This window comes from Emys orbicularis, chromosome 2 (genome assembly GCF_028017835.1).
Source record: "Emys orbicularis isolate rEmyOrb1 chromosome 2, rEmyOrb1.hap1, whole genome shotgun sequence".
NCBI lineage: Eukaryota > Metazoa > Chordata > Testudines > Emydidae > Emys > Emys orbicularis.
The window spans coordinates 48952815-48978499 of record NC_088684.1 but is presented as its reverse complement, the minus strand read 5'-3'; the positions used below and the strand labels follow the sequence as shown (position 1 = coordinate 48978499).

The 25685-nt window shown below is 46.7% G+C and overlaps 1 protein-coding gene across 2 annotated transcripts in view; it reads left to right on the top strand.

The window, feature by feature from the left end:
- WWP1 (WW domain containing E3 ubiquitin protein ligase 1) overlaps window positions 1-25685 on the top strand; it is a 115890-nt gene that overhangs the window by 24776 nt on the left and 65429 nt on the right. Inside the window, exons 7-9 of one of the 2 annotated variants that reach the window (XM_065399876.1) lie at window positions 6802-7141; window positions 13383-13478; window positions 14083-14257. In XM_065399876.1, the coding sequence (XP_065255948.1) occupies window positions 6802-7141; window positions 13383-13478; window positions 14083-14257 (611 nt within the window). Of the gene's footprint in view, window positions 1-6801; window positions 7142-13364; window positions 13479-14082; window positions 14258-25685 lie in introns of both variants that reach the window. The other variant, XM_065399877.1, reaches the window with a different exon arrangement.

The following is a 25685-nucleotide window of genomic DNA, read 5'->3' as shown; positions in this document are numbered from 1 at the left end:
TAAACAAGCTGCCAGGAAACTGAAAAGTTACTACTACTTCAAGTGGCTCTGCATATTCCCACTTGTGGGCAATAAAGCAACAGTGCAGTCTAACAGAACCTTCTTCAAGCAATGCCTGTTAGAGCGCACATATACCTCATCCTACTCCTCTCCTCAGTGTCTTCAAACATTCTGAGCGAAAGGCTGTATAATGGCACGCTGCATCCCCTACTGCCTCAGTTCTTCCAAAACCTGCACCAGATCGAAGTGAACTGTTCTGGGGGTGCAGGTATAGGATTTTTTTCTCCTGTGCTAGTGCCTTAGATAATTGTTGTTGTAGCTTGTAGTGTAAGTTTAGTTAGTTTAATTTTAAGTTCAGTTCTGAGTGATGGTGGAACTGAAGAAAAAAGTAAAAGCCAGCATTAAGGGATGTGCTTATGCCAGTCATCTTCCTGGCATCAGACGACCTCACATTAGGCATCTTAAGTACCTTGGTGAAGGTCAATCTCTCCTTCTGGGTGTTCTGTTTGTTGGAGTTTCACACCCAGTACGCAAGGAGATGCAGAATAGACTGCAGGTGCTCCTGCTTAAGAAAGTTCTTGCTGCTAAGCCGTCTGGCTTCAGAAGATCATCAGATCCAAACACAAGGGGGTGTGTTTCAGCTCTGAGTGCCTTGTCTTGTAAGGCTAAGGTGCCTAAAGGATCCTGGGGATCTGTGTATTCTTTGGTTTCAGCTCCTGTTCCTGTTTCATCAGCTCCTCCTGCTAGGATGTTGAAGGGACCATCTCTTCAGTTGGCAGCTAAGGACTCTGTGATTAAGCCATCAGTTCTGACTGCCTAGGTTCCAAAGGAAAAAGGCGAGGGAGAAGATGGCCACTGTTTAGAAGTGCCAGATTCTGTGGATCAGATTTAATGCATGTGTCTCATTTGGATATGGCCTCTGCAGACCTTAGTCAGCTCTGCATTAGGCTTCATGTTCAAGAATTATGGAATTGAACCTCTCTCTGGATCCAATGATGCCTAAGCCTGTAAGACTGCCACTATTGCCCATTCCTGTTCCAGTGCTGATGTCTAATCTGAAGACCATTACTGTCATGGCAGATGTTCACCGTTCAGGATCTGATCATCAGACCTGAGTGAGAGATCATTGGGGAAGAGGAAGAAAGAGATTTTATCTGTTCAGAGTTTGAAATCCCCTTCACTTAGAAAGATGAGTAGAATAGAAGATATTGAGTCTTTTTCCAGATCCATCTTTGCCCCCTCCTCCTAAGACTCCAACAGGACCTCCAGGCAAATCCTTCTTATCGTTTGTCTCTGCATCCTCTCGTGAGATCCATAGCAGATCCAAGGTTGTATCCACAGTTAGACGAGGTTAGAGGAGGAGTTGAAAGACCTGAATTGTCCAGATTTATGCTACTGAAGTCTTTTGGACAGTTTGTGCTTCCTCATCCTATAGCAGGGGTGGGCAAACTTTTTGGCCTGAGGACAACATCTGGGTATGGAAATTGTATGGCGGGCCATGAATGCTCATGAAATTAACAATTCATGTTCAATCAGGGACAACATAAGTTTGTTTCAAAATCAACACTACTGCACTACGTAAAAGTCTGGTAGTTTTCATGTTTATTGCTGACTTCTTTACGATCTGTAATTAGCTTTGTTGAATCATCAGTGTTTCTCTATTTGACCGTGTCAATAACCAAAATATATTCAAACTATTTTAGCTTCAAAGTAAACCATAATTAAGCAATGTTGTGGTTAAACAATTTAACTCTGAAGAAGACTTATTCAAATAAACTTTAATAAAGATACATTTTAGTGGGGAAAAAAAACATAAAACCTTACTTACTATTATAAATATACCATCATAAAAACATATTACAATAATTAAACCAAACTTACCCCCTTTCCATGCCCTCTTTGACTAATGTGAACAATACAGCTGCTCACCCTTCTTTATAAAGGTATCAAAGTCTGATGTCATTCTCATTGTGGAAATCCACAATTCCGAGCTGAGATGCTGGTCAGTTAACTGGTATCTGTAGTGAGATTTGTTATAATTCAGTAGGAAAAATGTTTGTTTGCACACATAGGTGGAGCCGAACAAAACAAGGATTTTCTGTGCCACTTGCGGATATTTGGGAACTTTGTTTCACTCAAGGAGACATAAAACTCGTTCAGTTTTTCTGAATTGTACTTTTTCTTCAAGATGGAATCTCACTGGAGATCAATGTAATTGATTAGTGTCTTCTCTGTCTTCTCAAAGTCAGAGAATTGATGAGAAAATTCTCCGTGCAAATTCTTGCTCAAAATGTTGCTGTACTTTTCTGTCTGCTCTGGCGACACTTCCAAGTATTTCAGTGTTGGAAAGTGAACGAACATTTTGTCCTTAATTTGTTTTGAAAACAAAACTAACTTGACTTTGAAAGCTGTCACACTAGAATTCAATTCATGTACAAACACATTCTTTCCTTGCAGCTTCACATTAAGTTCATTTAAATGTGCCAGCATATCCACACTAAAAGCGAGGTCGCACACCCAGTTTGAACTATTTAATTCAGGGAAATCATTTTCTTTCTCCTGCATCTCCAGAAAAGTGTAAATTTCATCTCTGAGCTCCCATACTCATTGCAGTACCTTTCCTAAGCTGAGCCAGCGGACATTTGTATGATAAAGTAAGTCCTGGTGTTCAGCATCCGTGTCTTCAAAAAGAGAAATGAATTGCCAATGATTAAGCTCCTCTCTCTTATGTAGTTCACTACTTTCACTGCTGTGCAAACAACAGGATCAATGTCCAGGACATTTTTGCAGAGGGCCTCCTGATGTATAATACAATGCAGAAAAATCACTCTTTATCAGGGTTGTCTTTTTACTTTGTCCTGAATTCTTTTTAAAAGTCCTACATTTTTCACAGTTAAATTTGGCGATCAATCTTTGGTTACGTTTGCCAGTTTACTCCAGGGGAGCTTCAGCTGTTCAAGGCAGCCAGACACCGTCTTGTATAAATCCGATCCCTTAGTTGTGCATTTCATTGATTCCATTGATAAAAATTCCTCTGTGGTTTCAAATTTGTCATCAATTCCTCTGACAAAAATTAATAACTGTGCTGTGTCCTTAATGTTAGTGCTGTCATCGAGAGCTAATGAAAACAACGTAAAGCCCTGTGCTTTCTTGTTCAACGCAGAAGTCAAATGTTCATCAATCACTTCTACTTGGCGAGTAACAGTTCTTCATGGCAAACTAAAGTTCTCAAATTTGTTTTGGTATTCTGGGCACAGCATGCCAGCAACATCAACCATGCGTTCTTTCAAAAACTCCCCTTCAGCAAAAGGCTTATTTTGTTTAGCGATTTTAAACGCCAGAACATAACTTGCCTTTGTAATGGCTTCCTGAACTGTAGATTGTTGTATATAAATATTTTGTTGAGCTTTTAAGTTTGTGGTGAGTTTCTCAGCATTTCTTGCCCTTTCCTCAGTTGTTAAATTACTGCCATAAATAGGATGTTTCGTTGAAAAATGGCGATTCAAATTTTACTCCTCAAACACTGCAATGCTTTCCTGATAAGTCAGGCATACAGCCTTCGAGTTCAGGTTTGTGAAAAAATATTTTGCATTCCATTCTTTGTTGAAAACCCGACACTCACTGTCCACTTTTTTTTTTTTTTTTTTGCAGCGCTCATTTTTGAAAGGGAAAAGAAAATCCTAACTGCTACCCTTATTTCAAACTGCTGTTTTACAAGATTGCATGCACTTCATGCATGCCCTCATTTTCAAAAGAGGTGCCACAGCAACTGTTTTTTTTAAATCAGAAAAGACGCTGCGCCAGGGGCATAGCCACGGGTGGGCCTGGGCAGGCCGTGGCCCATGCAATTATCCAGGCCCACCCCATCACTTGCCCAACTCCGCCAGCGCTCCAGCCGGGTAGCGGGGTTGGGGGCTTGCCCCACTTCCCCCGTCTGCCTGGCACTCCTGCTGGGGAGTGGTTTGCAAGCTGCCCACCCCACTCCCCAGCAGGAGTGCCGGAGCAGGGCAAGCCACCCACCCTGTTCCCACGTGGGAGTTTTGGAGTTCAAGGGCGGGATTAAAAACTCTGATGGGCTGGACGCGGCCTGCGGACCGTAGTTTGCCCACCCCTGTCCTATAGGTATGTTCCTGGATCCCAACTACTAGAGGGACTGGTAGTCCTGGGCTCTGCGGCTTTATTGGGCTCTGCAGTGAGAGTTCTTAAGTCATCCACCTTATGGATGGAGTAGGGACATTCTGATTGGCAAGGATCTGGCTGTTGAGGAATCTTTGGATCCAGTTCCACCGGATCTGTCTGCAGTTCAGAGAGTGATGCCTGACACTTTGTCTGAGGAAGAGGACGAGGATCTAATGCCTCATTCGATTACAACTTTTGAACACGGTCAGATGGATACTAAATTTGAATCCAGTTTGTCACATGATTAGGATATGAGTGCTGCTTCTGTGTCATCTCCTTCTGAGGATCCATGAAGCAGGGAAATTGTATGAATGTGGAAACTATTGAAGGATAAAACTATTGTTGCAGGGGATGAAGATACTGGATTGTATCCTGGACACTAGGATTAGAAGAATGATGGAACCCTTCCTCAAACAAGAACTGTTCGGCTTTAGGAAGGGACGAGAAACCACAGATGCCATGTTTGTAATTTGGCAAGAGATAGAGAAGGGGCTAGAGTATTAACAGGATAGTTTCTGAGCTTTTGTAGATCTAGAAAAGGCATCTAATAAAGTGGCCAGAAGGATGCTCATATCAGTGCTGAGGAAATATGTTGTGTCTGAGAATTTAATAACTATAGTAATATCAACTAAAACAGTGATCCAAACACGTTTTGAAATGACAAGTCCCTTTGAGGTAAAAGCTGGACTGTACTGGGGGGACAGTCCTTTCCTGCTCCTGAACTGAAGAGAGGACACTTTTTGTTGAATGTGATATTCAGAAGCAATCCTAAATCTACAGTCTAGCAGATCTTCTTGTGAATGAGGCTTCAGCGGCCAGTGTCTAAGTATGGATAAACAAAAGTACTCTGTCTTCTAAGTTGTCTCCCTACCACAGGATGGCACTTCGTAAAAACTCTTGGTTCTGTAGAAAAGCTAAATGTCAAGACCTTGTACTGAAAATATCTTTGTGCTGCCACTATATGGAGGTGCTTCTGATGATTTGGCCAGATAAAAATATGGAAATATGCATCTTTTAAACTAAGGGTTGTGAACCAGTCCATAATTGAAAGAGAGGGAATTGTGGAGGCTAGGCTTACAATGCTGTCCTTTGATTCCTTGGTGAGTGTTCTTTATTTATCTATTAAATCTGTGTTTATTTTTGTTATCACATTAGGTTGAAGAGTGAGCAAGTTACACACCTTGATGGCAAACCCTCCTTTTACTATTTTTCAAAAGGCACGGTGGTCTTAGACCTGATCCAGGTTTTTACCAATAATATTATCAGAGTTTCACAACATACAATTAATTTGCCACTGTTTTTTCCCAAAGCCGTGTTTTAATAAAGGGGAATCTGCTTTATGTACTTCAGATGCTAGAAGGGTATTAGCATGTTGTTTAAATAGAACTAAAGATTTTAGGAGGTCTTCTGGTTATTTGTTTATTCTACTACGAATCATGCGAGTTACAGTTTATCTGCTAAGATACAGATTTCCAGTTGGGTAAAACTGTTTCCTTGAATGCCACAAGTTAGCAGCAGTCACTATGCCTAAAGTTATGACATCTCATTCAACGAGAGCTGTGGCAGGATCTTTTGCTTCTCTTAAACATGTTCCTATTGGGGAAATCTGTAAGGCTGCTTCTTGGAAGTCACTTTATATTTACTAAACATTATGCTTTGGCTTTGGCTTCAAGAGTGGATACTAGATTTGGTGGAGTAGTGCTTCAATTGTTTTTAATAATCAGAGAATCATAGAAGATTAGGATTGGAAGAGACCTCAGGAGGTCATCTAGTCCAACCCCCTGCTCCAGTCTGGTCCCTCCTCCTGAGTTTTTCAGCACTCCTTGCCAAACTGTTCCTAAGTGGGAATATGTAGTCACTCAAAGAAGAAATGAAGGTTACTTGTAACCAGAGTTGTTTGAGTGCTTCCTCATGTCCATTCCAAGTCAGGTGTGCACGCACATCTTACTTGGAATGGACATGAGCAACACATCTTGAAGAACAACAGTTACAAAAGATAGGTAACCGTTATTTCTTTCAGATGACTCTGAACATTCACACTTCCTGCTCACCCTCCCTTCTTCCTCGGTCCTATTTTGGTTTCTCTGGATCAGCAGTTGGAAGGAACTGAGGTGGTAAGGGGCACAATGCTTCCTTATATAGCCTTGCCATCAGAACATTTAAAGACACTTAGGGAAGGAGGAGAGGATACACATGCACTCCAACAGGTACTGCTTGGAGAATGTTCTACCATTAGGCTTCACTGGTCAGTGCTTTACCCATATTGTGAATATACAGAGTCATCTTGAACTCTGGTTGCAAGTAACCAGCCTTAGTTTATTTACATATATAAACTAGAATTTAAGTAAATTATCTTATGCTCACAATGGATTGGGGATTGGCTAAAGGTCTGTAATAGAGGTAGGGGAAGCACAGCCTTAATTGAAGAAGCTGCTTCCTGTGCCATTTTACTTGTAAGTCTTCTGCAACATGGAACATAGCTCATTAGAATCTAGAAGGTATAACCTTAAAATGCATTTCTTCTTTCAGTGGATGAAATTTACTTCATGTTTATCATTTAAAAAATAAATTGTATCAGAAAGCTATCTGCTGTATAAAATGTTCTTACTTTGTACTTCCCAGTTAATGGTGAGTCATCGTCATCTGCACCGGAAGCTGATAATTCTGCCTCTGAGGCTTTTATGGGTTCTGTAGAAACCCCCATGTCTACAGATTGCACTAACACAATTACAGAACCTCCATCAACAACAGAAGCAATTAGTTACTCTGAAAACAGCACATCTTGTACAGTCCCCATTATGTCTGCTGGACTTGAAGCTGTAACTACCACAGACTCTGAATCCTCTAATACCAGAAGCAGCGCCACTGCAGAAGCAGCAAAACCAAGGGAATCTTCAAGTGCATCTGGGGAACCTGTGAGACAGCAGCCTGGTAGTACCAGTACAGAACCTTTGCCACCAGGGTATGTGGGCTTGGTTTTAATTAATAATATGATCTAATCCTATGTGGCCTGAACACCTTTATATATAGACATAGAGATTTTATTACGGCTCTGGATTGCCAAATACAGTCCAGTTGGCTGAGACATAGTTATTTGATCTAAAATAGTTTTGCGGTATTGCAGTCCTAACTGGGGTGGAAGCTTTTGGTGCCATAAACTAATAACAGGCTGCTCGTTTGCTGAGACAGTGATATGACCTATATAGAAGAGCCTCAAGACATTTCTGGGCAAAAAGAATCTTCATTTGAAATATTTAAACTTATTCCACATTAACAGGGGTGTCTGAAGTTGTGTTCCAAAAATGTTCTGAATACAAATAAAATTGTAAAGGAGGTGCACGTGTGTGTAAAAAGGATAGAAATTATGCAATGCCAAGTTAGTCATGGTGCTTGCAACTACTGGATTAACACTGAAGCTGTCCTATTAGCTGTCACATGACTTCGCAAACTAGAATTGAGAGGTGCTTACTGAAGTTAACAGAAACTGAAGCACATTTTAAGGACATACTAAAACATAGGTTGACTGGAATTTTTAACTTTTGTGGAAATATGTTGTCTCCTTGAGTGGAAAATATTACTTCAGTGGCAATGTTTATTTACTGTTGTTGCCCGATCTATTGATTACTGCTTCAGTGGAACTTAGACTTGTACTTACACGTGCACTCTGCCCCTTGCACTTAGCCAGTTTCATTACTTCCTTATCCCCTGCTTCCTGTGTTTGGTGCTTTAATAAGCTATAGGGGGTCTACTTGCTTCTCTCTGCACCATGCTTCCACTAGGACGGGGGTGCCTCCATTGGAAGCCCCATCTCCAGCTGATGCTTTTTCACTTTTACATGAAACACGTGGCACATCAAACCCCATGGGTTTGGGTGCTCAAAGACATCCTGCCTGTACTCCTGAATTGAACCTCCGCCACGCTCCTTAATATATGTTAACATAAAACTTCTCATGCTGTGGCTAAAAAACATGGCCACAGGCTGGTCCTTTGGACTCTTTGTTCAACGTGGAGAAATGAGTTAGTCTAAGTTTGAGTTTCCATTTTCAGAAAATCAATGGGCTAGATTCATAAAATGCCAGGGTGTATGAGGGGGATCTCCCTTTTATAACCTTTAGCTCAGTGGTTAGAGGACTCTGGTGGAATGCTAGAGAGAGGATTTGAACTTGAGTCTCTCACATTGCAGGAGAGTGTCCTAGCTACTGTGCTAAGGGATGGGATGTTCTGTTATTGGTCTTTTTCAGTCTGTCCTGTTGGAGTTGTTCCATTTTTTATAAATAAATAGTCATTGGAGCAGGGACTTGAACTTGCGTTTCCCACACCCTAAGTGAGAACCCTAACCACGAGGCTATAGAGTCATTCTCATGCTCTTTCTCTAGCAGTATGACTACTGCCACAGTTTTGGGGGTGACCCTGTTCAGGGGGATCGAACTCCACTGAAGCTTTGCACACTACCAGTAGGAGGAAGAAGGGTTGTGAGAGCTGGTGGAACAGTAGGGATGTGCCCAGTGGATCAATGCACTGGTCATATCCACTGGCCCCAAAATACTCTGTGTGTGGGGTGGGAGAAAGAGACAGGATAACTGCAGCCACTGCTCTACAAAGTCATTAGTATTGGTTTTGAAGTGGCCTAAATGCTAGTTACTGCTGGTTGGAGGTGAAAATTCCATAAATAGATTTTAAGGCCAGAAGAGACCATGAGATTATCTAATCTGATCTCTTTATACTACAGGCCCTTAAATTTCACCCAGTTACCCCTGTATTGAGTCTAATAATTTGTGTGTTGACTTAAGCATACCTTCCAGAAAAGTATCTAGTATTGATCTGAAGACTCCAAGAGATGAAGAATCCAACACTTGGATTGGTAGTTAGTTGCAGTGGTTAATCAACCTTCACTGTTAAAATGTGTCCCTTATTTATCTGACTTTAGCTTCCAGTCATTGGTTCTTGTTATATCTTTCTCCGCTAACGAGCCTTTTGGTACCTAGTATTTTCTCCCTGTGAATGTACTTATATACTGTAATCAAGTCACCTCTCAGTTTCTTTTTTGATAACCTAAACAGATTTTACTCTTTAGGTCTCTCACTCTAAGGCATTTTAGCCAGCCCTCAAATCACTTTTATGGCTCTTTACATCACCCTCTCCATTTTTTCAATATAATTTTTAAAATGTGCTTACCAGAACTGGATGCAGTATTCTAGTATCAGTCTCACCAATGCCATATACAGAAGTAAAATCATCTCTCTACTCTTACTCGTGCTAAGCCCCTGTTTATACATCCAAGGATCACATTAGTCTTTTTTGCCACAACATCATGATGTTTGTCCACTATGATCCCTTAATCCTTTTCAGAGTCACTGCTTTCTAGGATGCAGTCTCACATTTTGTAAGTATGAACAGTATTCTTTGTTTCAATATGTATGAAAGGCTGTATTAAAATGTATTTTGTTTGAACAGGTCCAGCTTTACCAAGTGCTCCAGATTGTGTTGTATGACTCCCCTCTCCTCATCTTTATTTACCATTTGCAATTCCTCAGATTCCGAGTGCATAGCTTATATACTTGGGCTTTGCAGTCTAAGAAGTTGACCTTTAGAGAATTGAGTACTTACAGGCATTGAACCTGTGCTTCGGGTCCTGATATGTAAACAATCAGTAATAATTTTATTTGGACTTTACCATAATTTAAGTGATGATTTTCCAAGTGCAGCTTTTCATATCTTGTAGGGGTTCAATAGAACTACAAAGACACTTTGCATAAATAATGTTGCGAAATCTTGCAATTAGCATGAGTTTTGCTACATTTTTCAGCTAAGGTAACTTGATGATAATAAGATCAAAGGATATGAACAAGGATGATAATTGGGAACAAATATAGTCTAGTATTGGGGGGAAATTGTTTAGCCTGAATATTTCAAAGCATTATAAGCATATAACTAGAGTGACAGCAAGTGCATCAGTGGAATTTAAGGTATAAAGGATTTTCAAAAAGGTGGCTTTAGTGCATTCAACAGCCTTGGTGCACCTGTGTCGGAACATAACCTTTTTGTGTGCATGTGGGCACTGTGGATGTGGCCAAGTGGTAGGTGTCCCAGCGGCATTTTCAAACTAGGTGGGGGAGTTGCATAACCTGATGTTGGTGCTGAAAAGATACACAAATCCAGAATATGCATATGTAATTACGTACAGGCCCACTTTTCTCCTTGGCTCCTGGTAATTGCTGGAGAAGGAGGTCTGTTGAGAACATCTAAAGGTGCCTGCTGATGAAGGAAAAGTTTAATGCAAGAAAATACAAAGTTGTTGTAAAATTGTTACTTTGCTTTAATAAAGTTTGGGTTACGGCAAGTGGGAAAGGGAATGTGGAGACTAAAGTCAAATCAATAAATATAAAAATGAATGTGGTATGAGTGGTGCTCGCTTTCTCTTCCTCAGCTGCTGTTCAGAAACAGTCTTTCCCAACCAGGTACCCAAATGTGTGCAGGCTCTCCTTAGAGATTTGGTAGGATCATTGGCATGGTCATGGGTGGAATGGGTTTTGTGTGTGTTGTTCTTCTTCGGTGCAGACAGTCAAGAGTAGTTAACACTGAGAAACTCCACATGGACCTAAAAGCTAGTTGAATAAGCACCATCATAAATAAAATTATTAATAAATGCAATGTAGTGCACATTGAAAAGAATAATTTGAACTATTCAAACACTATTTCTTGGGTTCTATATTAACTACAAGTATCAGAGGGGTAGCCCTGTTAGTCTGTATCCACAAAAACAATGAGGAGTCTGGTGGCATCATAAAAGACTAACAGATTTATTTGGGCATAAGCTTTTGTGGGTAAAAAACCCCACCTCTTCAGATGCTTGGAGTGAAAATTACAGATGCAGGCATAAATATACTGACACATGAAGAGAAGGGAGTTACCTTACAAATGGAGAACCAGTGCGGACAAGGCCAATTAAATCAGGGTGGATGTGGTCCACTCCCAATAATTGATGAGGAGGTGTCAATACCAAGAGAGGGAAAATTGCTTTTGTAGTGAGCCAGCCACTCCCAGTCCCTATTCAAGCCCAAATTAATGGTGTTAAATTTGCAAATGAATTGTAGCTCTGCAGTTTCTCTTCCAAGTCTGTTTTTGAAGTTTTTTGTTGTTGAAGGATGGCCACTTTTAAATCTGTTGTTGAATGTCCAGGGAGATTGAACTGTTCTCCTACTGGTTTTTGTATGTTACCATTCCTGATGTCCATTTATTCTTTTGCGGAGGGACTGTCCGGTTTGGCCAATGTACATGGCAGAGGGGCATTGCTGGCACATGATGGCATATATCACGTTAGTAGATGTGCAGGTGAATGAGCCCCTGATGGTGTCGCTCATGTGGTTGGGTCCTCCGGTGGTGTTGCTGGAGTAGATATGGGGACAGAGTAGGCAGTGGGGTTTATTACAGGGATTGGTTCCTGGGTTAGAGTTTCTGTGGTGTGGTGTGTAGTTGCTGGTGAGTATTTGCTTCAGGTTGGGGGCTGTCTGTAAGCGAGGACCGGCCTGCCTCCCGCAGTCTGAGAGAGTGAGGGATCGTTTTCCAGGATAAGTTGTAAATCGTTGATGATGTGCTGGATAGGTTTTAGCTGGGGGCGGTACGTGATGGCCAGTGGTGTACTGTTATTTTCCTTGTTGGGCCTGTCCTGTAGTAGGTGACTTCTGGGTACCCGTCTCACTCCGTCAATCTGTTTCCTCACTTCCCCAGGTGGGTATTGTAGTTTTAAGAATGCTTGATAAAGATCTTGTAGGTGTTTGTCTCTGTCTGAGGGATTGGAGCAAATTCGATTGTATCGTAGGGCTTGTGTGTAAACAATGGATCGTGTGATGTGTCCTGGATGGAAGCTGGAGGGTGAGCGTGCGTGCATGTGGGGGAGACATTGATTACTGTCATGGGGCGAGGCAGGGCTGGGCGTGCATGCCTGCCAACAAGCGAGAGAGACTCTGTCCTTCTTGCTTGCTACCACGGCTTGCTAGGGGTGTGGAGACGTAGGTCTTTTTAATTATGCAGAAGGAAGGCTCTTTCCACGAGGCAGAAATGTAGCAGTCTGCCTGCGTAATAATATGGTTAATGTTCCTATTGTTAGTTAACTGTTCTTATTCTATTAACTGTCCCCATTCTCCATCAATTCCCACAGGAGCATAAAACCTGTAAAAGTTTTAAGGCCCCTACATTGCCAGAGTGATGTGAAGTCTGATAAATGACAGTAGGGTAATCAGCTAGGAAGATCTATGTGCTTTCTCACTTTTTTTCCTGTGTCAAAGTGGCACAGTGGGCTTAGATTACAGCTCAGAATTTATTTTACTTACCCATTAAAAAAAAAAAAAAACTTTGAGGACAAATAAAACAGTTACCAAGCAGTCAATAAAATGTCAGGACAATCAGAAGCAAGCACTTCCCAAAGTACTCAGCCAGATCCAGGACAATACGCCTCTACCCCGATATAGGCCGCTGCGGGGAGCCCAGGCCCTTTAAATCGCCGTCGAGCCCCGCTGCCGCAGCCCCGGAGTAGCAGCGGCAGGGCTCCAGCAGTGATTTAAAGGTCCCGGGGCTCCCCGTAGCAGCCGGAGCCCTGCTGCTACCGCGTTATACGCAAACCCGTGTTATATCGGGTCCCGTTATAGCAGGGTAGAGGTGTAATTAGCAAAACTGTATGATTTTCATGTGTGAAAGTCTGAGCAATTTAAAATGACATTCTACTTTTTTGCTTTTTGGTGTTCTGTAATGTAATTTAAATTAAAATGCAGGATTATAACTGGAATGCAGAGTTTTAGTTATCAAGTGTTTGTAACTGAGCTTTCATGTGTTTAGGAAATGCAGAATAGTTATTGTGACTTTTTTCTGTATTGTAGGTTAAATAAATTATCAAAACAATTGAAACTGGTGCGATTATATTGTATTATTTCCACAAAATATGCAGCATTTTGCAGCATTTTTAATTTTTTGGTGCAAAATCCCCCCAGGAGTAGAGGGTAAAAAGAATTCATGTAAGATAGGACATAATGTGGCAGACAAGCCTTTTCTGAGTGGGCAAATTTGACCTTTAGCCTTTAGAGTAAGGACTAGGATTGGATAACCCATTTGTTCACTAGCAGACATTTTTTTTTTGCTTGTCTGAAAATTTAATCAGAAGGCAACATTTTCGTGTTGTTTTTTGTTTAAAGAGATGTCTTTTGTTTAAGATGGGAACAGAGAAAGGATCCTCATGGTAGAACCTATTATGTTGATCACAACACACGAACTACGACATGGGAAAGACCACAGCCTTTACCGCCAGGGTAATGAGTTTATATACTACTTTGAATGTTTTACTTACATTAGTACTAAAAAGTATTTTTAATACATTTTGATATTACATGAAAAAAAATATAATTATACAACTGGTATTTTTTTGAATCAGAAGTTCATAAAAGCAATACCACACATGTATTGCAATACCCCCCTTCCCCAAAACAAAATAAAACAGCATAAATCTTTACCAGATAATGATCAGGATCATCATAGCTACTTTTATGTGAATGTTGGTGGCACATCTATTGCCTGTGCTGATCTTTTGCTACTAATAATGTTGAATTATTTATCCTTTTATTTAATGTTTAAATTTAAAGAGTGCTTATTTTATGACCTTTTTGGTCTAGCTGTGCAGAAGAATAGTTGAGACTGTTTCCCTTGGAAGGCTAACAGTTGTTTCTAGAAATTTACATAAAGTCTCAGAAACAGAACACCAGTGTGTTATACGCAGAAATTAAAACTTCTGCCTATCTCTCATCTCTATGTTGGAACTGAAACGTTGGCTAAGAATTTAGTGTACCACAGAAAATTAGTTTTGTACTTTTTACTGAAAATTATATAGCTGTTAACATTAGTATTTTTGTTTGTTAGCTGGGAAAGAAGGGTTGATGATCGTGGAAGAGTTTACTATGTGGATCATAACACAAGAACAACAACATGGCAGCGACCAACCATGGAATCGGTCAGAAACTTCGAGCAGTGGCAGTCTCAACGTAACCAACTACAGGGAGCTATGCAACAATTCAACCAACGATACCTCTATTCGGTAACTTTTAGTAAGCTATGAAATGTTAAGAAATATTTTTAACTTTACCGTTCCCAGGGGCTTCAGAATTACACAACTGTATATATTGTGAGATGTTCATCTATAAAGATGGTTATCATCACTAACTTGAATAATGGATTCTATTTTAGAACCTGTACTTCTAAAGCTACTACCTGTGCAGGATTCTCACTGCTGGGTCTCCGCTCTCCAGCTCAAGACCTGTCTACTTCCCAAGCACTTAAGGTTTATAGTCCCTAAGGGCAATAGTAACTGGTACAAGTGTACATCACCTTCTGACCTTAGGGGAAACTTCAGTTCTGCAGCTCAGACTCTTCTTTGAGTATTGACTTTTTTGGCACACTTGTCTTAGGGTGTTTTTTTTGGTACTTAAGTGTTCTTGATTTTCTTTTAATCACTCAGTGATTCTCAGCTTTTCATCAACATTTCGGTAGTTCAGCTTTCTTACTTTGGGGCCTGTTTTGAAGTATCTGCTTTTGTTCAACTGTGAAACTTCTTGCATGGCTTCTGTGTTTTCTCTCAGGTTTTCATTCATTTCCTCAATCCTATAGCTGAGCAGCTTCAAGAAAAGCCTGTTCTTAGGTAGGGAAAGACATTAATGAATGAACAGATTCACTGTATCCTCTGATTGGGAGTCAAGAATAGTGTGCAGGAGTGTTAAACTCTCTACATATACCACCTAAGCAGTCAAATATTATGGGGATCATGTCCAGACTCTCACTGAGGGACCCCTCTCAGAGACCCTTATAAGATTGGTATGAGGCCAGAGGCGGTGTGTGTGGTGGTGGTGGGGACACAGGGTCATGTACCTCCCCAAATTTCTGCCTTGCATTTACCATAGAGGTTTTCAAACTGGGGGGTGCATGGCTGGGCGCTCCCTAGGCAGGGTGGGCGACACAGGTCTGAGCCACGCCCCTGACATGCTCGTGCCCTGTTCCCAAAGGAGCCCGGTGCTGGCTGGTGATATCCCCTAGAGCAGGCCCCTTCCCGTGGGGCCCAGCTGTCATGAGATGCTCCCCGAGGCACTTGATCACTGCTGCCTTGGTGCTCATGGCTCTGCTGCTACTCCTCAGCTCAGATGCAACACGTGAGGCAGTCACATGCCTCCCCCCCAACATTTAAATTGTGCCCCTCTGCCCCCCATCAAGAGTTATGCACTGTCTCTGTATGAGGATGGACTGGATGCTTCAAAGGAGAAATCATTGAAGTGTAAGCCTGAGCCAATTTCAGCCTCTGAGCCCTGGGATTCAGGGCTGGCACTTCCTGCATTAGTACAGCTTTGCTCTGAACTCACTGGGTTAGCTTTCATCACCAAAGCATCCTGTGACATCCTGTCTGAAACAGAGGATTCAACTATGCACTTAAAGTTGACTGTACTCAGCCCCAGTTTGCCTAATGAGGCACCACATAAGAAGCATCAGGAATAGGCATAGAAAGATGTATCTCTGGTGAGGCCGTTGACTCCTGGCTGCTCTTCATCAAACCCTCTGGTTTTATCGCTCTGTTTAGCTTTCAGGAGACAGAGACAGTGTGACTCTCTGCGATGTGCATTCAGGGACCTTGCCAAATTGCCCCAGGTTATCTCCAAGGCTGTCTTGAGGGATGCAGTACCATCTTTGACACTCGTCAGAATTCTCAACACAGTTGGAGTGTGTTTTGCTCTGTTGTACAAAGCATTGGCCCTCGTGCTGGTATTCCTGGTATCTTGTGCCTAAAATCTTAGTGCAACCAGGATTGACACCTTCTGAGACACTGTCTTGAAGCTTCTGGCACTCTAATCAATTGTCACCTGAATGAGTGCAGGGTGATGATCCAGGAGATGGCTGTTACTTGGACTGGGGTGAACTGGGCGAGTCTTCTGATGCCAAATATATTTCTATTCCCCCTAAGTTCTTTAAAAGCTGGCTAAATTGGCAGATTTTGAAATAGTGCCACTCCAGCAATCTACACAGATCACAATTGCTCTCAGAAGGTTCCTGCTCCATTGCACCCTACTTCAGACCATTTCATGAAGCTATATCAGGACACCTTATCTGTCCTGTCTAAGATTTTTCAGAAAAAGTTTTTTTCTTTTCAAGGTCATCAAATATTTTCCAATGGGAGCTTGGTCGTCATGCTAGCTTTGGATGTGGCCAGAGGGAAGACTAAGGAAACACACAGTATTGTGCCCCAGAGCTTGAACTCTGATCCTAGAATTCATTTGTACTAAGAGGTTACCAGTCAGTGGCTGCAGCCATTCATGTCATGGCCTTCCAGGGCTTCATGGTCAAAGAGCAGGTATAACCTTTGGGAAAATAGGCCTTTGGTCTTGTCAGAGTCCTTCCCCATGACAAGTATCATGAACTTAAATGAGTAGAGGAAGGGTGTGTGGGCCTGTCCCAGCATTAGGCGCATGTGGCCTTTGATGCGGGTGAGAGAGTGGTGAGAGCAGAGCTTGTCTGCAGGCCTCTAGCTTCTGACAGAAGGTTAAAAAAGAACTTGAGCACCTACTCTACATAAGGATAACTTTTTTCAGGAACAGATAGAGGCCTCTTTAGAGAAAGTGAAAGATTTGACAGTCATCCTGTGTTCTTTGTACCTGAGTCCCATCCTCTGGGCGCTGCCAGTGGTGTAGGAAAAGGAACACTGTACTTAAAAACCTTGCTTTCACTTTGAAGGTTGGTCCCAAGGGCACTGTGGCATAAGCCCCTTTGTGAGAACCAAATGTCCAGTTTTCCTTTAAGGAACCTATAGTTCTTCTTCGAGTGCTTGCTCATATCCATTCCAGTCAGGTGTGCGCGCGCCGCGTGCACGATCGTCGGAAAACTTTTACCCTAGCAACACCCGGTGGGTCGGCTGTGGAGCCCCCTGGAGTGGCGCCCTCATGGCGCTGGATATATACCCCAGCCGACCCAGCGCCCCCTCAGTTCCTTCTTACCGCCCCTGACGGTCGTTGGAACTGTGGAGCACAGCATAGCTGGTCTCCACACTCCCTAGCTTATAGCTCTCATTTCTGTAGATAGTTGTGTATAGTAGTTAAAGTTCTTTAGATAGTTGTTTATTTAGTTTTGTAGTTGTTGTAAATTGTTAGCGGGGGTTAAGGGGGTTGTTCTCCCCCCTTTTCCCCCCGGAGCATACCGGGCTCATGCCCAAGGCTCCTGGCTTTAAGCCGTGCGCGTCCTGCGCGAAGCCGATGCCAACGAGCGACCCGCACACCTCCTGCTTGAAGTGCCTCGGGGAATCCCATCAAACATAAGTGCCCAATCTGCAAGGCCTTCAAGCCTCGAACAAGGAAGGAGCGGGACTTTCGGCTTCGGCAGCTCCTAATGGAGGCGGCGCTCAGCCCGGATCCTCCCTCGGCGCGCCCAGCCCCGGCACCGAGCGCCTCGGTGCGCAGCGCCCCAGCGGCTCCGACCGGCGCCGCGGACAAGTCCTCTCGGCACCGGCAGACTTCGGCACCGCGCCCGCCTCAGGGGACTCGGCGCCGATCTCTATCTCCGGGCCATAAGAAGGCCCGCAAGGCACAGGACATTGCTGCCCTGAAGACGCCGGCTCCCCCGGTGCCGGGGGTAGAGCTGCGTCCGCCTTTGGACCGCCAAAAGCAGGCGGCCACACCGTCGACTCCGGCACCGAGGCCGTTGAGTCCGGTGCGGACTGTTTCACCACCTAGGCTGGTGGTGGAACCTTGTCTCCCCTCAACTCCGGAGACATTTACGACCGCGAGGGACCTGATTGCCCTCACGGAGCCGGCACCGTCGCAACTCCCGGCACCGGTGGCTCCACGCATAGTGCAGTCCAGAGGCAAGCCTGCACTGGTGCGCCCACCGTCTCCAGACGTAGACTCTCGGCACCGCTCCAGGTCTCGGAGCAGGTCCCGACGCCGCTCGGAGTCCCGGCGCCGACTATCACCTCGGCACCGGTCGTACTTGCGGTCGAGATCCTCTTCGCGATGCCGCTCTACATCTCGGCACCGTCGCGACCGCCGGCGCCGATCGGACTCGAGGCGCACCTCCCGGTACCGGTATGAGCGCCGCTCGAGGGACCGCTCCCGGTACCGGGTATCGTCGCGATCGTCGTCCCGCTCCAGATCCGGATCGCGGCACCGGCAGGGCTACCGGCACCGATCCCGATCCCGGCACCAATCTCCGGCACGCTGGGACAGATCGCCCTACGACCGGCACCGACGGGCACCGCACCAGCCGGGGCCGGATGCATCGCGCTCGGCACCGCCATGGCCGTCGAGATCTGCATCCCATTCCTCTGAGGGGGCCTCTAGATCGGCCTACCCTCCCCAGGGGCAGGCGGCTTCGGCAGACTTCGGCCATTCGCAGGACACTGCAGAGGACCCTACGCAGGGACCTGCGCACTGGTCCTTTTGGACCCCATGGGCCTACCACCAAGCCCAAGGGGCTCCGCCGTCTGCCTCCCGCTCGGCACGCTCTGAGCCCAGAGCCCCGGAGGCCACCATCTCCCGCCCCCCCCCCCCCCCAGGGGGCATGGAGGCTCCAGTGCCCACGCTGGCGCAGGCCATGGACCCTGGGGCGAGCGAGGCCCAGCTCCAGGAGCACCTAGAGCAGGATTTGCCATTGGACCCCTTGCCACCGGGGGCATCCTCCTCCTCCTCCCCCGATGAGGCGGTAGCGGGGACATCCGCCATGGGCCCGCTCCCTATAGACCTTCGGGCCCATCAGGACCTGTTGCGCCGGGTGGCGCGCAATATGGACCTCCAGATGGAGGAGATCGTGGAGGTTCACGACCCGATAGTGAACATCCTCTCAGCGGACGCCCCATCCAGAGTGGCGTTACCGCTGATTCGCTCCATACAGGCTAATGCCACCTCGATCTGGCAAACCCCGGCCTCTATTCCACCCACGGCCAGAGGCGTGGAGAGGAAGTACTTTGTTCCCTCCAAGGACCACGAGTATTTGTACACCCATCCCCAACCGTGCTCACTGGTGGTGTCATCAGTGAATGCACGGGAGCGCCATGGCCAGCAGGCGGCAGCGCCAAAATCGAAGGACGCTAAGCGCTTCGATTTGTTCGGGCGCAAGGTCTATTCGGCGGGGGGGCTTCAGCTTAGGGCGGCCAACCAACAGGCGCTCTTAAGCCGGTACAGCTTTAACATCTGGTCCTCAATGGAGAAGTTTAAGGAACTGGTTCCCCAGGAATCTAGGGAAGAGTTCGGGACTTTGGTAGAGGAGGGTAAGCGGGTGGCACGCACCTCCCTACAGGCCTCCCTGGATATAGCTGACTCGGCCGCTAGAACCCTGGCGTCGGGTATAGCTATGAGGCGAACCTCCTGGCTCCAGGTGTCAGGCTTGCCGCCTGAACTGCAGCAGACCCTCCAGGACTTGCCCTTTGAGGGTCAGGGCCTGTTTTCTGAAAAGACGGACTCGAGGCTCCAAAACCTCAAGGACTCTCGGACAATGATGCGCTCCCTGGGGATGCATGTCCCAGGGCCACAGCGCAGACCCTTCAGGCCCCAGCCTCAGAGGTTCTACCCTCCCCCGCCTCGTCCGAGACAGGACTTTGCCAGGAGGCGGGGTCGAGGCGGTAGGCGAAGGTCGACCGGCCCTCAACCCGGTCAGAACCAGGGCCAGCCTAGACCACCTTCAGGGCCTAGGCAAACCTTTTGAAGGTGCGGTCGAGGACGGCACCATAACCAGCACCCAGGATACAGCTCCCCCCTTTCGGGATCGCCTCTCCCGTTTCCACCGTGCTTGGTCCCTTATAACATCGGACCGTTGAGTCCTTCGCACGGTGGAGAGGGGATACGCCCTCCAGTTTTCCTCGCCCCCCCCCCTCCCACTCCCCCTCCCCGTCCCTCTTCAGGGACCCTTCTCACGAGCAACTCCTTACACAGGAGGTTTTTGGGCTCCTCTCTATGGGGGCCATAGAGGAGGTTCCGCCGGAGTTAAGGGGCAGGGGGTTTTATTCCCGCTACTTCCTGATCCCCAAGTCGAAAGGGGGTCTACGGCCCATCTTAGACTTGCGCGGACTCAACAAATTCATAGTAAAGTTGAAGTTCCGCATGGTATCATTGGGGACCATTATTCCTTCACTGGATCCTGGAGACTGGTTCGCCGCCCTCGACATGAAGGACGCTTATTTCCATATAGCAATTTATCCACCTCACAGGCGCTTCCTGCGGTTTGTAGTAAACAAGGTGCACTACCAATTCGCAGTCCTTCCCTTCGGCTTGTCCTCGGCTCCCAGAGTGTTCACAAAGTGTCTGGCAGTCGTCGCGGCATACCTTCGTCGACAAGGGGTACAGCTGTTCCCGTATTTGGACGACTGGCTGGTGCGCGGCCGCACCAGGGACCAAGTTCAGGCTCACGTCCACATAGTGACACACACTTTCCACGAGCTGGGCATTCTACTCAACAGAGAGAAGTCCACTCTAGTGCCAACCCAGAGGATAGAGTTCATTGGAGCAATCCTGGACTCCAGAAGTGCACGAGCCATTCTGCCAGACGGCCGATTTCAGACCATCGCACGCGCCATTCACGGACTGCGGGCATCTCCGTTTACCATCATAAGGACATGCCTTGCCCTGTTGGGTCACATGGCCTCGTGCACCTACATAACCAGGCATGCCAGACTACGGCTTCGCCCACTACAGGCTTGGGTGTCATCGGTGTACCGTCCTCACCGGGACGACCTGAACATGCTGGTCACGGTTCCGTCCTCGGTCTTGGCCTCCCTCACCTGGTGGTTGGATCGCGTGGCGGTCTGTGCAGGAGTGCCTTTTCACACCCCACAACCCTCCCTCCACCTAGTCACGGACGCTTCATCTCTAGGATGGGGCGCTCACCTCGGGGAGCATCATACCCAGGGCCTGTGGTCCGCGTCCGAACTAGCCCTACACATCAACGTCCGGGAACTGATGGCGGTGCGCCTAGCCTGCCAGGCATTCCTCAATTTCCTACAGGGCCATTGCGTGTTGGTCCTCACCGACAACACGACGGCGATGTTTTACATCAACAAGCAAGGCGGAGCCCATTCATCGCTCCTATGCCAAGAAGCCATTCGCCTGTGGGACTTCTGCATCGCTCACTCGATCCATCTCACGGCATCATTCCTTCCTGGAGTCCAGAATACGCTGGCGGACCGTCTCAGCAGGTCCTTCCAGACGCACGAGTGGTCAATTCGCCCAGACATCATCTATTCCGTCTTCCAGAGGTGGGGATTTCCCCAGGTCGACCTGTTCGCATCTCGGGCCAACAGGAAGTGCCAGGCATTCTGCTCCCTCTACGGGCGAGCTCCAGGCTCTCTGTCGGACGCCTTCCTTCTAACGTGGAAGGGCCACCTGTTCTACGCCTTTTCCCCCATTTCCGCTGGTCCACAGGGTACTGCTCAAGATCCGCACTGACCATGCACGAGTAATTCTAGTCGCTCCCGCTTGGCCGAGGCAGCACTGGTACACCACACTGTTGGAGCTGTCGGTTCAAGCGCCGATCACGCTCCCCTTGAGTCCGGATCTCATCTCTCAGGACCACGGCCGACTGTGTCACCCCGACCTACAATCACTCCACCTCACAGCGTGGATGCTCCATGGCTGAATCAGACAGAGCAGCAATGCTCGCAGTCCGTCCAGCAGATCCTGCTGGGAAGTAGAAAGCCCTCTACACGGTCCACTTACTTAGCCAAGTGGAAGCGGTTCTCCTGTTGGTGTGAGCAACGAGCTACGTCCCCCTTGCAGGCACCTATCCCTCTCATACTGGAATATCTCCTGTCCCTAAGACAGCAGGGCTTGGCGATATCTTCAATCAGGGTTCACATCGCCGCCATTTCGGCATTCCACCCAGGAGAACTCCCGTCCTTGGTCTTCTCTAACCCGATGGTCGTTAGATTCCTCAAGGGCTTAGACCGGCTGTTCCCACAAATATGCCAGCCGGTTCCGACGTGGGACCTCAACCTCGTTCTCTCCAGGCTCACAGGACCTCCGTTTGAACCATTGGCGACCTGTTCGCTCCTGTACTTATCCTGGAAGACGGCCTTCCTCGTAGCCATCACCTCAGCACGGCGTGTTTCTGAACTCAGAGCGCTCACGTCCGAACCCCCTTACACGGTGTTCCACAAGGACAAGGTGCAGCTTCGCCCCCACCCTGCCTTTCTTCCGAAGGTGGTTTCACCCTTCCACGTAAACCAGGATATCTTTCTCCCGGTCTTCCATCCAAAGCCACACGCTACTCGTCAAGACCAGCGTTGGCATTCTTTGGACGTTCGCAGGGCCCTGGCTTTCTACATCGACCGGACAAAGCCATTTAGGAAGACGACGCAACTCTTCGTTGCGGTGGCCGACCGGATGAAAGGCTCACCGGTCTCTTCACAGTGCCTGTCCTCTTGGATCACGTCCTGCATTCGTGCTTGCTACGACCTGGCCGGTGTCCCGACGCCACGCCTCACCGCTCACTCCACGAGGGCCCAGGCCTCCTCGACTGCCTTCCTGGCTCAAGTCCCGATCCAGGACATTTGTAGAGCTGCAGTGTGGTCTTCGGTACACACATTCGCTGCTCACTATGCGTTGGTGCAACAATCCAGAGACGATGCTGCTTTCGGGTCAGCGGTTCTGCACACAGCGATGTCTCACTCCGACCCCGCCACCTAGGTGGGGCTTGGGAGTCACCTGACTGGAATGGATATGAGCAAGCACTTGAAGAAGAAAAGACGGTTACTCACCGTTGTAACTGTTGTTCTTCGAGATGTGTTGCTCATATCCATTCCAAACACGCCCCCCTTCCCCACTGTCGGAGTAGCTGGCAAGAAGGAACTGAGGGGGCGCTGGGTCGGCTGGGGTATATATCCAGCGCCATGAGGGCGCCACTCCAGGGGGCTCCACAGCCGACCCACCGGGTGTTGCTAGGGTAAAAGTTTTCCGACGATCGTGCACGCGGCGCGCGCACACCTGACTGGAATGGATATGAGCAACACATCTCGAAGAACAACAGTTACAACGGTGAGTAACCGTCTTTTTCTGCTACATAAATCCGTCACAACATCCCTCAGAATTGCAATTTTTCTCAGTCGTTAAGAGCAGGGCAAGGAAAAACCAGGTGAGTAAGCTCAAACTCCTGATGATGAAATGATCTCTTTGCCTGGCCTCAGACTCAGGTCAGGAAGCTCTCCCCTCCCAACCCACTACCATATATCAGTCTCTGATTGAGCACAATGCTCGGTCTGCCTTGGCACTGCAGTTGCCCAGACCTTTGGGTAAGAAGTTGGAAGGTTCTGGGAATGCTCTTTAAGAAGAAGAGTTCTAGTTCTCACAAATAACCTACATCTAAAAGTTCTCAATCTCTGGAAAGATTAACAGTGTTTGAGCCCTCAGGTACCAGTCTGGGTAGCGTTAAGACTCTGAGCTCCTCTAGAGGCCATGACCCGAAGCATGCTTCAATACTATCAAAGCATGACTGGAGCAGCAGGGAAAAACAACTTACTTCTAGCAAGTTGGTATCAATGGACCTCCCACCACCTTCTTCGGTACCCAACATTATGATTCCTTCCGTACCTCAAAAATCCAACCATACACCTCAGCCAACAATCGCTTTGAAGCAGTCAGCATTATTAATTCCATCAAATTCCACTGCAGGGGACCTACCTAAGTAGACCTTTACCTGCAGAATCATTAGTTCATCAGATACCATAGGAATTTAGATATTCCAGAGACCTGTTTGTGTTGGATGAGCTGGAGTCTCCTCTCGATGGATACCGAGCACCTCTCGGTACTGAGATCTACACGGTCGCCAGAATTACACCTCTCCCTGGTACCTCCTGTTTCTCCATCGTTTTCTGGTGGAGATGCCCCTTTTGATGTTGAAGAGGACCTTTCATCAGTCTCTCACATCTCAGTATAGGGCACTCCCATCTGCCATTAGGGGAATCCTATTGTATTCCACTGTGGGTTTATGCACATGTCCAGAGCCGGAGAATTTGAAAGTAGTGTCTGCTGGCCTGTGTGTACACCCTGGCTCACCTTGTGCCTCCATCTAGGGATAAAGGGCAGGGTGGACTGACCATCTCTCTAGTTCCTTTTCACTGCCACGCAATTTGGATCGGAACCTCCAGTGTCTGTAGCTTCAGCCTACAAAATAAGATTTAGCTTTAGCTTTGTAAATAGTTTTAACAGTTTGTGTACTCTCTTTGGGGGAAACACCCATACCCTGTTCGGGTACTGAACTATGCCCAGGACTCTGGGCTTCACACATTTTGTTTCCTGCCCGTGATCCTTCTCCGTTAGCAACGACCACAGCTCTGCCTGTACAGATGCTCCCTGGGTTATGCAAGACCAGACTTATGCAAATTCACACTTATGGAAAAAGTTCCATAAGCCAGAAATAGGATTTTTGAGTTGCGAAAATTTTTGCGTAACGTACGGGTATACGTTTCTGACTTATGCAAAATTCAAGTTACGAAAGGCTTTCCGGAATGGAACGATTCCGTAAGTCGGGGGGCGTCTGTACTGCCTTGGGGAAGCCCACATCGTGGTGAGGTGCAGTATCTGCCAATCGTTCCCCAGCTGTATCTGAGAAGGGCAGAAACTTCATCTCCAGAAATACCTCATGGAGAAGGCCATGAGGCCTCAATTAGACCCTGGCCAGGGAAACCCCTTCCCCCTCATACATTAGCCTCATTCAACAACGAGTGCACCTACTGCTGTAAAGTCCACCTCTGGTGCAGGAGAATCTACCCTCACAGATCCCTCGCAGTGGGATCTTGTCGGAAAACCAGGAAGCACTCTCATAAGCATGAGATCAATTCTTCCTCTAAATTCACTTCAGAGAAGTCAGATTCATCTCTGAGCAAGCCCATCAGCTTGGTGTGTGAGGGCTTAGGATGTCCTTAAGTCCTAGAGACATGACAATAAAGCCCAAAAGCATTGGGCTACATCAGTACCCGACCACTATCCATCGGTACCATCATTACCAGCACTTCCTAAGCCCCAGGATCTGCCAGCAGCGACAAAGACTGATCACGGTCAACTTCTCCTATCCATGGCACCATCTTCCTTGGCAGCTACACAATCTCCTCTGATTACAGCGGCTCAGATAAGTAGAACCCTTCTCACTCTGGGGAGATCTGAATCTGTTGCTGCTCCACAGGACATTTTTGCTTTCCTGAATCTGGAATTCCCGCCATCAGGCCCCTCTGTTTCCAGAGAGATGACACCATCAAGGGAGATGAGTTTATTGCCTGACCTGTATGTGTAATATAACTGTCCTCCAGGGGCACCAACAATACTGCCTCTGGAGCTGGAATCAGCCTTCTCTTTATCAGGAGATTCTGAACCAGCTGATGAACCCCATCCTACGTATCCTCCGCCACCCAAAAGGCCTACATCAGTTTGGGATGAATCTCTGTCTCATCTCAGATCCGTTGGTACTCCATGCCTTGGAGGCCTCTACAACCACCTGTTGATCCCTCTTGCTGG